At 38.0% G+C, this 13,344-nt stretch overlaps 1 protein-coding gene and 1 non-coding gene across 2 annotated transcripts in view; both read right to left on the minus strand.

The window, feature by feature from the left end:
• The window catches only part of CFAP418 (cilia and flagella associated protein 418), a 30,943-nt gene extending 20,543 nt beyond the window's left edge, over positions 1–10,400 (minus strand). The window contains exons 1-4 of the mRNA XM_036995743.2: positions 10,159–10,400; positions 6,065–6,152; positions 2,723–2,787; positions 2,129–2,194 (exon numbers count right to left, since the gene is read on the minus strand). Coding sequence (XP_036851638.1) covers positions 2,129–2,194; positions 2,723–2,787; positions 6,065–6,152; positions 10,159–10,310 — 371 coding nt within the window. The 5' untranslated portion in view covers positions 10,311–10,400. The remainder of the gene's footprint in view (positions 1–2,128; positions 2,195–2,722; positions 2,788–6,064; positions 6,153–10,158) is intronic.
• Positions 10,401–10,803: 403 nt separating this feature from the next.
• TRNAS-AGA (transfer RNA serine (anticodon AGA)) lies at positions 10,804–10,885 on the minus strand. Its single transcript has one exon. It is a non-coding gene; the product is annotated as a tRNA-Ser (tRNA).
• Between the last annotated feature and the right edge of the window lie 2,459 nt (positions 10,886–13,344).

Below are 13,344 nucleotides of genomic sequence, written 5' to 3' on the forward strand. Positions count from 1 at the left end.
TACACTGTACACCGATACATTATTTCCTGAGATAAAATGGGAAACAGGTAGCAGAATATAGGATTCCTGCTGCTGAAATATAACACAAAAAGAAGGCACTATTAACACATAAAAAATATACAGAAATAATTACAAACTAGTGTACCTAATTAGCCAGGTGGCTTTTCTCCATATTTAATTTAATGTATTATTTAATTTTATTTAACTTCACAGTATCTCAAGGAAGTACATTTAGATTTTATGGGTGAAGAAACCGAGGTTTTAGAAGATAACATCCCTTCTCTCAAGGCTTTGCAGCCTATAAGTGGTTGAGTGAAAGATGTGAACGCAGGCATTCTGTCATCAGAGCTCCTTCTCTTGGTGCCTGGGGTGTATTTATTTGCTTCTTTATCAGTTCCTTTACTGGCCAGTTTCATCTCCCGCCCCCGCCCCCCCCTCCCCTGGTATCTATTATCTAACACAGGCACAACACATGGTGGGCATTCAGTGAATATTATAAAATGAACACATTCAAATAGAATGAGAAAATGTATCAGTACTATGTGAATAAAGCAGATACGACAGTGGGGACATGAAGTAGAAAGGAGAGTTATTCCAGACAGGGAATAAATGTAAAACTCCTTAGAAGCAGAAAAATGTAAGTGGAAGGTAGAGGAAAACAAGTGTTGCAGTGGAAGTGGAGTATCTGACCCATGCTTTAACTAGAGGTGAAAGGACTAAGAAGAGAAAGAATACAATTTGTAAGCAAATGAGTTTAGCATTAATGTGAGACAAATGGCCACTCTCATCTTCCTTCTGAACAGGGGAGATGCACTTGAATTAATATGTTAAGGGTACAGTCCTTTAATGCTTTATGTGGGTGAAGCTAGAGAAGAGTGAAGTGGATGATAATGGGAAACTGATGCTGTAGTTCAAGAGTGGCATGAAAGAAGGCCGGATTTGAGGTGCAGCATTCTGGAAATAACAGACACGTTCCACTGACTTGACACAGGTAAGTCAGGATTGATAGTAACTAGACTGTATTCTTCTCTAAGGGCATTTGTGTCTCTAATTCTCTGTATAGACACGAAGGTTCCAGTGCTGTCAGTTCTTAACTGTAGCCCTTAGAGCAGGCAGCACCCCACTGGACCTTTATTAACCTGTCTGCTGCCTGGTGTCCCGGTACAGGCTTCTTCCAACTTCCGATTTCCCTTTGGTACTACAGCCCTTCTTTCTAGGCTGCCTAGGATCGAGGACAGCACTACTGCAACTCTCCAACAATGTCTTTTTAGATCCCTCTTCTATTACTGAACATAACAGTTATCCCTCCTGAAATGTGGTCTATAAACAATCATATATTGTACTCTTTCATTTCTTAAAAGATTAATGGAAAATGAAAATGTGTTTTGACTAGACAAAAATGTAATAATCTAGGTAAGTTGGTTTCTGCAAAAACAGAACCGAAAGTATGAGGACAACAGAAAGGTTTGCTTCAAACCAGTCTGCTTCCCCAAGTGATGATGATGATAATGGAATATGCTAGGAGTCTGAGGCTGCTATAGGTTTGGCATAGGTGGTCTCCTGACCATAACACTGCCCCGACAGAGTACTGAGTGAGATAGTCAGTGGAAGAAGGGGTGGGAAGAGACAAAGAAAGAAGGATTTCTGCTTTTAAATATGTATAGTCAAGCAACTATGCTTGAGGACTTTTTGGGTACCAAAGGCCTGCAGCTTCTCATGCTATTTGGCCAAGTCACTGTGGGTAGCACATCATGCATCTGCATGGCCACATTGCTTCCCTTGTCTAATCCACTGGATGCCACTGCCTGTAAGGGCAAAGTGGCAAGGCAGAAGAAGCTCACTTTCCCTGGTGTCCTGCAGAAAACAAGCTGGGTCTGGAGATCCAGGCACTTCAAGGAGGGCTTAGAAAAGGGCACCAACACAATGAAAAATATACACCCACCCTCCTAGCTTCTAATAGCTCTTGTCTGAGAATAACAAGTATTTCGGTATAGTGTTCTTAGATCAGCTAATAAAATACACCTCTCATTATGGAACAGATGGATGCCAAGTTGATAAGAACAACATTTTAACAACAGGGTATCAATTTGGAAAAATGTAGTAAGAACGTATGTTTCTGACATCCTACCTCTGTGAAGTATTTGTTCCAATCCCACATGGAGCAGCACTTCCACCAAGGTACACGGGGCTGCAGCTACAGATGGAGGAAAACAAAATGACACCCAAAAAGAAATATGAGAAGTAATTTGGTCTCATTGACTCTACTTCTTGTAATCAATTTGTGTATTTGCCTAAGCAAGACAACTATTACAAAGAAGAGATACTTATTCCAGGATCACTATTTTATTGGATATAACCTGTACATTCTGGAACACTAGAGTTAAAATAAGTCAAAGAAAAATGTGTTTGCCAAATGTAAGGGACAAAGTAAATACCAAAGAATATAACAGAATGTAAATTTTGAGAAACTGTTCACACTAATTTTTTTTTCACATGGCAGAAAATTATTTACAATAGCAATTATCTGCCATTCAAGTTCCTTTATAGTAAGGGGTCCAGCCTGTAACACTATTGAAGACATTGCTATTGGTCTTTCTCCTAAAAGCCATTCAGGGCTTCATTGTTACATGTCACTGTTACTTAAAGGGTAACAAAATCTACTCAACTATATTCACAGTGTTTGCTAGTAGTGTGTATCATTCACCAAAGCATCTCAACTTACCTTTTACCAAGGCCTTGAATGGAAGCTCTGACAGATGTGTTACCTGGAGATTTAGGTTTTAATTTCTGTTAAAAAAATAAGAAAAGGTCCAAGGTAACTTAGGAAATTCTAACATGAAAAGTAATATTCTTTATTTTATAACAATAGTATTTTTTATAAAAATATTAAATAAAAAACTTTGTATCTTTTTTTAAAGCTTCTGAAATGAAAACAATGATCAAAACCTTTTAAAGGCAAAAGGGAAGTAGACCACCCTGAGGAATTTGTAAATTATTGCTTTTAGTCTAGTAAACTGATATACTGCCAGTATTACCATGCTAAGATTTGGAGTCACTTTATAACTCTTCAGTTAATACTAGAGACCAATGATTTAATATGAAAGACCTGCTATTTAAAACTTCATCCTGGAAAAATTCAATTGAGGAGAAAAAAAACCTCAGACTCATTTTTAAAGGCTGTGAATGGTACATGCCTGAATTAAAAATAAGCTAACCTAACTCCTGGATAACTTCAAGAATATTAATTTTGATCGAATGGAATGGTATCAACCAATAGACATTCAAGGAAAATGTATACAACCATACAGTAGTTCCTATATGGTTACCTAACACCATCATTATTAGCAAGCATTTATTAAGTGTTAACTGGTACATGACACCAAACAACATAAGCCAACCATACACTAGGACCACCGCCAAGAAGAGGAAGTGAGATGGAGAAAAGGCAATTTAAACTATGCAGAGACATGCCCTCATTTTACCTAGTATGTGAGGAAATTTAATGGAGGCAGAAATATTTCCTTGTACTATTTCTCTGAGCTTCCTTATTTGATGTTAAACTGGAAAAATTTTTTGGTGCATGTCTGAAAAATTGTAGAGTGCGTGAGTCTGTTTTTGGGAGCGTTTCATGTTCCAGCCCAGCTCATGCTTATGACTTGAAGCTGGCACACTGTGACATTTGTTGTTGTCGTGGGCTTTCCTCTGTGGGTCTAGAGCAGTTCAGAAACACAACAGATTGGGTGAGCCACGGGGGAGGGGATAGTACTCTCTGAAACATGATGTGGCTTCTAAGGGCAAGGTGGGCACAGACTGGCCATTCACACCAATGTGTTACATTGCCCTGCTCTCCTCCAGAAGTGTATCTGGGTTGTTTTCTCCCTTGCAGGCTGGAAAACTAGATATAAGAGCTATAAAAACAACATACAGAGTGAGTACATACAAGTTTATTATTCATGATGGTATAAGTTACTTTTATTTCAAATTTGTGTTATCTTAAAGCAAAACCAGAGAAGTATTTCCTTCTGGAATGTCTTGAAATGAAGAGACCATGCCTCATACACAGATATGCACCCTGTAGTACTTAATAATGACTTACTCTGATGATCATTGATAACAAAAACATATAGCTTTATTTTCTCTTCTATTAATTAAATTAGCATAGCTATTTACCACTTATGATGCATTCTTGTTATGTGTATTTAACACCACCTCTATTGTGTTGACATGTTTCCACCATCAGCTTATTAATTTACCTCAGATGAATTAAAAATGTTAGAGAAAAAAAATCTATTACCATTGATTTTTAGTTTGGCTGACAAAAACATTAATGGCCCATATTCACGTCCTTTCCACCACCACTGTCTAGTGGTTTTCAGTCCACTGTCTTGCTTTAATATTCCCTACCCTAAAAAAAACCCTCTTTGGTATTACATTTATTTCTTAGATTTTTTTGGTGGTCCTTGTGATTCTGACGTCCATTTGGTCTCTTTCTTCTAAATTCAAAAAATATATTTTGTACTCACTAAACTGGTAAAAATTAAAGTATATAAATTCTCATACAATGCTGGTGAGAAGAATATAAATGATAAGTCACTCTGGAAGACACTGTGGCAATGGGTAGAAAAGTTGAAGGTGAGCACATCTTACGATGTACCAGTTCCTCTCCTAGGTTTATAAATCCTGGAGAAACTTTTGTACATAGGTAAAAGAAGACATATGAAGATATCTGATGAAGCACTGTTGCTAAGAGAAATAGCTCAGCATAATCTAAATGCCCATCAGCAGGGCAGCAGATAAATAAGCTGTGGAAGAGTTATGCAAGGGGCTATTACACATTAGTTAAAACTGGTCATGGTCATATACATATGTAGTAAAAAGTAGAAGTGAAGTGTGGCTGGAAATGATTGTGGGTACCTCTAGGGAAGGAGGGCAGCAGAGTAGGTCTTGGAGAGTTTTTAAGCTAATTTTTATTTCTTTAAAAAAAAAAGCCCAGATAACTAAATATGGCAAAACATTAAGATATGTTCAGTATGGGTGGTTAAATATATGTAGGTGGCTGTTCTGTTATTTTATGAGCTTTTTACAAGTTGATAGATCCATAGCACTTAAAAAATTAAAATATTATCAATTTACTGATTGGTTAATGGGATAACAGCAATGGCATTGCATCTGAGATACGAAGCACATTCCTATAATGATAGTTGTTTTTCATTCTTTTAGAAGTATTCTTATTTTACAAATAAATACAAGTAACCAATTTCATCTGAGCTGACTTCTCTAACAGCTTTCCTAATTTCTCTTTCTTGCTGAGAAATGAATAGCAAAACACAGTTTCTAATATTTTATTTCTACTACAACTTTAAGTGGAATAATTTATTTAATTGAAATACAGTTGATATACATTATATTGATTTTAGGTGTGTAACATAGTGATTTGACAATTACAAATATTACTAAATGCTCACCACTATAAGTGTATTTGCCATATGTCAACATATAAAGATATTACAATATTATTGAATGTATTTCTTACACTGTACTTTCATCCCCATGACTAACTTACTTTATAACTGAATGTCTATGTCTCTTTACCCCTTCACCTTTTTTTTCACCCCTCCCCTTATCTCCCCCAACAAAATGGAAACCATCAGGCTCTTCTATTGATTTGTCTATTTGCTTTTAAGATTCTACATATAAGTGAAAGCATATGTATTTGTCTTACTTTGACTTATTTCACTGAGCATAATACCCTCTAGGTCTATCTATGTTGTTGCAAATGGCAAGATTTCTTTATTCATGGCTGAGTAATACTCCACTGTGTACAGGTACCACACCTTCTTTATCCATTCATCTGGATGGACACTTAGGCTGCTTCCATATTTTGGCTATTGTACATAATGCTGTGATAAACATAGGAGTGCATATACATTTTTGAAAGGAATAATTTCTTTAACTTTTTCTGAGGATTAAATGGACTATAGATACCTGTGCATTTATATGTTTTCAGGCTATTTTGAACATACTTTGAGATGAAACAATAACTCCACATTTATGTCTGACTTACAAAGGGTTTTTTGTCAAAGTTGGGCTCTTCAAATATTTCATTAATAAGACCATCAAGATCATCTTCTTTTTCATATGTTTCTGTTGATCTGAAAACAAAACAAAACAGCTGAAGCTTAAGTGCAGATGAAGTCAGTCAGTATCAGAAGTTTTGTTTAAAAAAAGTCTATTAGAGTTGATTACAGAAGGATAAATATGATATTAATTTTTTTTTCTTCCATGGACATAGCCTGTTTGTTGACACAAAGATACAGTTTATCAGGTACAAATTCATGTACGTACTTTACATACTTAAAATAAGACATTAAAAGCTATTCATTATATTCAAGAGAAAGCTTATACTTTTGGACATGTACTTTTCTAAATTACACCAATCAGTAAATGAGTACAAAACATGTACAATATAAAGTAGAACTTGAGATTTATAAATAAAGACAATTTTCATGAGTCTAATTTTTTCCTTGAGGGTTCCACTGTAAGTCAGTCAACTTATCTCTTTACTAGAGAGGCCAAAGATAATCAAATGATCAGTACCAAAACAAAGCAATATTTGCTGGATAGAGTATCTCAACTACTGCTCTATCTGCTGCAGGTGAAGCCATCACAGGATTATTGATACAAACTGATACTGCATCAGAGCTAACATCTACTGAATACTCACTAGATAGATGAAAAAACAGGATTCAGATGAATACTCACTAGACCGATGAAAAATTGGGAATTCAGAAACTCACGGTCGCAAAAATAGTGGGAGGGAGGGCCAGGAATTGAATCTAGGGCAATCTGTACACCTGATGCTAAACTTTTTAGTGTTTATGTTATAGATTTTGTAACTTCATTGGACCATCATTTGTTTCAGAAGACAGATTTTTTGTCAAACTCTCTAATTTGAGAAACCTATTTACTCAGAAAATTCTTAACATCAGGACTATAGCAAGAGCGGGCTGCTATGCACTGTCGGGTGTTTCACAGCATCCCTGACTTTGACCCCCTAGATGCCAGTAGCACACCCTTCCCCATTTGTGAGTCAGAAGTGTCAAGACATTGCCAAATGTCACTTGGGTGGTAAAATTTTCATTTGTTGAAAACTACTAACCTAGTTTAAATTACTTAACCTCTCTAAGCCTCAGATATTTTCTCTTTAAAGGGAAATCTAGACAAGTATTTAAAACTTCTTCCAGGTGTAATATTCTATTTCTGGCCTCTATATTCCTCAATTATAGTGAAACTTTTCTCTCAAAAGTCATTATGGCCCAAATTACTACATTTAATGGCTTTTTTCAGTTACAATACTCTTTAATCTTTTAGAAGCATCTGACACTGTTGGGTACCAACTACTTTAATTTCTTTTATGAATCTTAACAGGTTGCTAAGAAGTTCTCTTGAAAATATCTCCTACTTTGGTATTCATGACATGTTCTTTGGATTCTCCTCTCAAGCAATTTTACAATTTCAGGAATCAGATGCATTCAAAGTTTACCAACCTAATTAGTACTTTTAGGGACTCAAACTATCAGTTTATGTAAGATTCTGGTCTGTTATTAGATCACACAATTTAAAGATGCCTACACTTGCCTTTGCTTTGCTATGGAAAAAAAAAAAAAGAATGCAATAGTTTTATTGAGAATGCATAAAATTTTAAAGGTCAGCATAATCCATCTTTTTTTTTGTCTTTGGATGCTATAAGACAATAATCTTAATCAAAGGTTAATAAATATTTATAGGTTCCTTCCCCAATTATTGATGCTTCTTTTATCCTAATCTTAAGATGAAATTTCTATAAAAATAAAAGGTATATTCTAAATAAAAGAAATATAAACACTTGAAGCCCACAATTAAATGTGGAAGGTTAAGTATAAAAGCTTAAATCTAGATATACAATGTCCTGTAAACTTGGAAATATGAGCTTGAACAAGTAACTCTTTTTCTAAGTCTTGGTTTGGTCAGTGAAATGGGGATAATAGTATTCACCTCACAGGGTTATGGAGATTAAATAACACATACAGCTCTTAGCATAGCAAATGGACTCAATAATAAATGTTGGCCATTATTATAGCTATTTTCTAGGAGGTTATATTATCGGTAAATATTCCCATCTGTATTATCATGAACCACTTTATTCCCACTGCAGTTCAACCCACATCAGTTTTTTAAACTAATCACACATTTCTCTATCATTTTGAACACTTCAATGAACTGCATATGTTTTGACCACTTACATTAGCATTTGTTCCTGGTATCCAGATGTAGCACAGTCATTTATTTTATTATTTGTAGAGCTATCATTTTAAAAGACAATTTTGGTATTTCAACTCTCAGAAGGAAAAGAGATACAGGCTATATTGCTATATAATCAGCAGGTAGTCTTCTGTTAATAATTCATAATATATATTGGTTCCTAACTTTTAAATATCAATTTTGGCTCATGACAAAATTTTAATGTTTGACATTATATACCAAGTAGGTGTTTGGTTTAGATCTAGGGTCTTTATTTTGCATATTTACATTTAAAACTGTATTAACAAATGAAAACTTTAACACATGAATGACAACAGTACTGGTCAGCTACAGCTTTTATAAATGTTTTACTGAAAAATCAGATGTAGTAAGGTGGGATGGAGTAGAAACATTATGGAACGATTTTAGTAGTACAATAACAAGCTACTGAGAGCAAGGCATAAAAGCACCGGTGCTTGAAGAGGATCCAGATTAGCAGCCTTCTGCATTTTGAGCAGTCTGCTCCAAGACATCCCACCCCTCTGCGTGCTAGTTCTAAAATGACAGGCTCTGGGAAGGCTCATCGATAAATTTTCCCCCTAAAGGAATGAATAAGAAGAACAAAAGAAATTGCAAGGTAGCACTGCTGTGGGATAGGGACTGTAGATATGCTGGAAATGAGTATATAAGGACATCCAGCATGCAGGATAATAATACAAATTAATGAGCGATATTTGAATAAACAAATGAGCGTTAGCCCCTTTAAAGTCATTTTAGTTGGATCTACATTTATTTTCTAGGATGCTGCCCAGTATTCAATTAATTTTTAGAACTTGTTTTCTAAATTTGAGAATCTTTTCAATGTTTTATCTTCTGTATAACTTGTATACAGAAACATATCTTTGGAGGTTAAGTCTGGTAAACTGGGTAGCAATGGCGCTGGATAATACTTCTGGGAAATCACATACATGCACACCAAAACAAAACAAAAATCCTAGATGCAGCCATAAAAATTACAAGAATGACTTTCTTGGGTAGTTCCAAGCCTGCCTCTGTAATTCCACAAACATTTCCAACAGGTTCTAGAGAGAGTCACTTCAGAGGCTCCCAAATCATCACTTTGAAGGACAATACTCATTCTAAGGAAATAACTTTGAGTTTTTGGGAGTCAGAGAGAAATGAGACGGAAGAAGGAAGCCCCATTATTTTATGATTACAGGGAAGAAAAAAGACTGACAAATATGAAAGGTAGTTTTTCGGCTTAAAAACCAAGAGGCTTAAATTTACCCAAATTTCAATTTGGAAGGCCTGAGATGCCCTGGGGGCAACGGGGAGAAGGAAAGTGGTTAGACTACTACAGACAGTGCTCACAATTAATCCTTTTGTCATAAATTTAATCTCATCTAATTCTTTGAGCTTAAAAAATATCAGCTAATGATGATGCAGAATAGGACGTAATCGTTTTCTCCAACAATTGGCCTAAGGATCACTCTGCCTGGGGAATGGGGCCTGAGGCAATAAGCTGAGATTCTTTTTGCGGGCACCCCCCAGGATGATAACCGCTCTTGGGGTTCAGGAGAGGACGCTTAAGTTACACCCCTCTCTCCCCACCTCCATTAGGCGTTGTGTCGGAGACCGGAGGAGGCCGAAGGCTCTCAGAGGCGGGACCAGCTCCCCGGGGTTTGCCCGGGGGCGGAGCTGGGCCTCGGTAAGAGATGCCAGAATCCTCCCGGACAGGGAGTTGAGGTGTGCCCCAGGGTTGGGGAGCTGCGGATCTGGGTCCTGACAGGGAGGGGATAGGGAGGTCGCGGGTGGAGAGGCGGCTTCAGGGTCTGGAGCAGGCATCACCGAAACAGCCCACCCTTCTCTCCCGTTAACCTGAGATTTTCTTTCGCCTTGTCTCTGTTCCGGTCGTTACTGAGGATGTCGCCGCCGCTGCAGCCCCTGGGCCGCTCGATCATGCCCAGTGGGTCTGGTTTGCAAAACTTGGACTCGACCTCATCCAAGAGCTCGTCCAGCTCTTTCGCCATCTTGAATGGTTACGTTTTTCTTCCCCACTCCAGCCAAGGCAGCGCGGCACGGTTTCCAGGGGCAACGCAAGGACCTGCCGCGCTCACGCTCCCTGCGCTCGCCCCCGCGCATGCGCGCGCCGGTCTATGGCGGCGAAGGGGCGCGCGAGGTTTGGCTGCTGACGTGCTCTCGTAGAAGAACGCTGTGGGTGCGCGAGACAAGGCAGCTCGGGGCTTTGTGTGGGACCGCAGTTTGCTCCGTTCTTTCCAGGGATATGTCGCGACGCTTCGCTTTCCTCATTCCAGATTGGAATGTTTTGTTCTCACTCCCTGTCCTGGGCCCAGGTTGCAACCATATTCGCACCTCTCCTTTGCTCCCTCAAGTACTCATCTTTCGGTCTCATTGGGGTATATGTTGTATTCCAACCGTTCATGAAATCCTTATATAAGCTGAGGAATAGCCGAGAACGGTTCAAAACGAAAGCAAGTATCGGCTGCAAAACTCTTCATTTTCCGTAGTCGGCAGGGTTCGAACCTGCGCGGGGAGACCCCAATGGATTTCTAGTCCATCGCCTTAACCACTCGGCCACGACTACTGTGGTTTTAGCCTTTGGCAGGGAGATCTATGTAGACTCTACACACAAGTGTGCACTACACAAGTAACAGGTATGTATGGATGGGGAGAAAAGCATTACAAAGCTGTCCTGTCAGGTACGGGCATATTAGAATGTTATGACTCTAATAATTTTAGTTTTCTCACAGATTCCTAGATCATATCCCGTCCAACCCGTTTTTTTCCCCATCAGAGAAACCGGTTTTAGTCAAATCTCTAAAGTTAGAGTTAGAAAGCAGGAGAGAGAGAGGAAATCCTGGCAACACTGTATACCTGCTTGTGCTGTTATGGAGCCATTTCCAAGAGGAAACCTGGAACACTGGGTCGGCTGACCACCTCCGGGCTTGCTTGGCTCCCAGCTCCATTCCTCTGTCTCTTGGGTTCTCTTTCCATCCAATAGGCACTAAAATACTATTACCCATCTATTTAAATTCACTATGCAGTCAGACTGTCCCACCGTATCCTAAGACACTACAGTACTTTGAAAGGTGTAATGCGTCATGCAAATGTTAGGTATTATCATTTAATGGTATTCCTATAAATACTACGGGTACGACCTGAAAACTTTGAGTATTTGTAAAGTGGGTAGCAAAGAGGTCAGCTTCCTTGGAACCCTGGAGATAGTTTCATCCAGATGATTAAGTAGCTTCATTTATTTGGTTTATTGTTTGTTCAAAATATCTTTAATGTCCCTGAAGAGCAACAGTGCAATGGTGTGTTAAAACGAATGGTATCTGCTCACTGGAGCCCAACTTTAAATTTTCATGAATTTTGGGAGCCAGTTGTTAAATGCAACCATTATTAAAAATGAAATGATTAAACTCACAATTAAATTATCTATATTAAAAACAGAAGTAATACTTAGCATTTGCCACAGTCTAGTTATTTCACTGTATTTTACTATAATTTGTATGTTGAGGTTATTTACATCTATTGTATCTGAAATACTATACAATAGGTTACTATTTGGAATCACTTCTTAATTTCCCATCCAGTGGTGTCACTTGGGTAGTTTGAAATCAGCCTTTGTTGGGTGTATTTATAACCAGGGAAATTGCAAATGCTTTAAACTTGGCGTTTTCTACCTAAAAGCTTGTCAAACATTGACCAGCACACCGCAAACGTAACCATCAGACTGACCAACCTGTAATATTCCCAGAAAGGCAAAACTCCCTTTACCTGTAGTGCTGCTCTGGTTATTCCCCCTGCAGCTTTGTTTTAGCCATCAGAATCCTGGCATATTGTATGATTTCCCCCTTGCTGAGTGCTTGGACTCCCGCTGGCCTCCAGCAGAAAAACAGGAATAAGCTACTTGATACTGAAGTTGCCTTTGCAGCACGGTTCCAGGGGGAGTAACGCTTAGTTGCTCTAGTTGCTATCCAGTTTAACAGGCTTAACTCAGTGGTTTGATTTTTCCCTAGAAAAGATGAAATCTGAGGTGGCATGTGCCAGTAGTTGAAAAAATCTATTAGCATATAGAAGATTTGCATGAAGGACTGAATACAAGAGAAAATGTTCCTAGTTGTGTGTTCTGTTTGTATGAATATTAGAAAAAATTGGAGCTTGTTTCCTTCTTCTTCCACTCCCACCCCAATTTTAATAAAATACCAGGTATAGATCACCCAGAGGTTGGTGTTTTGAGAATTTCATTTACAGCTCATTCAGTTCTCCACTGGGTTTCCTCACTTTAGCTGTGTTGTCTCTCTGATCTGCCTTAGAGAGAAAAAGGTCAAGGTCAGTGTCTACAAGGAGAAATTCCACATATCACATATGAGTATGGCTGTGTGATAGACTGCAAAATGATAGTGCACAATTAAAAATCTCCAGAAGTCAAAAGTGATACCAGGTGTGCTTCAGTGGACTCTAAACAATGGAGGTGGATGTACATGATGAATGTATACATGGCTTTAGAAGATTCTGCATGCATGCAAATCATATTAGAAGATAATTAAAAAAAGACACATTATATAGTTCTTTGGTACTTTCTTTTTGTTTTCCAAAGTGAGATATCTTGCTTATTATCTCTATAATGGTTAATATGTGTAGACAATGATGTGAATCTTTGTCTCCTAAGTCTGTCCCAGCTTTGGAAAGCATGCTGTCAGATGTTCCATAAAAGAATATAGCCAAGTGTCTTCAGACAATACAATTATTAAACATGGTAAAAGGGGCAGAACATGTATTATTATATTTATTTGGTATTCCAAGGAAGTATTTCAGGGAAAAGGTGTCCAAAATAAGAAAACAAAGCCCTGTTGGCTTTTCCAAGTAACTGAAGAATGTCCTGAGCCTGTCTTTTTGCTAGCACAATTCTAGATGAGTTAGAGGTGGCGATACAGCTGGTTCTGTTGTCCCCAAAACTCTAGGCCAATCCCTTCCGTTACAAGGTGTTATATGTCTCCTGACTATTTGCATAATGAATTACATGGCCTCTTTGAATTC

This window comes from Manis javanica, chromosome 2 (assembly GCF_040802235.1).
Source record: "Manis javanica isolate MJ-LG chromosome 2, MJ_LKY, whole genome shotgun sequence".
In the NCBI taxonomy this organism is placed as follows: domain Eukaryota; kingdom Metazoa; phylum Chordata; class Mammalia; order Pholidota; family Manidae; genus Manis; species Manis javanica.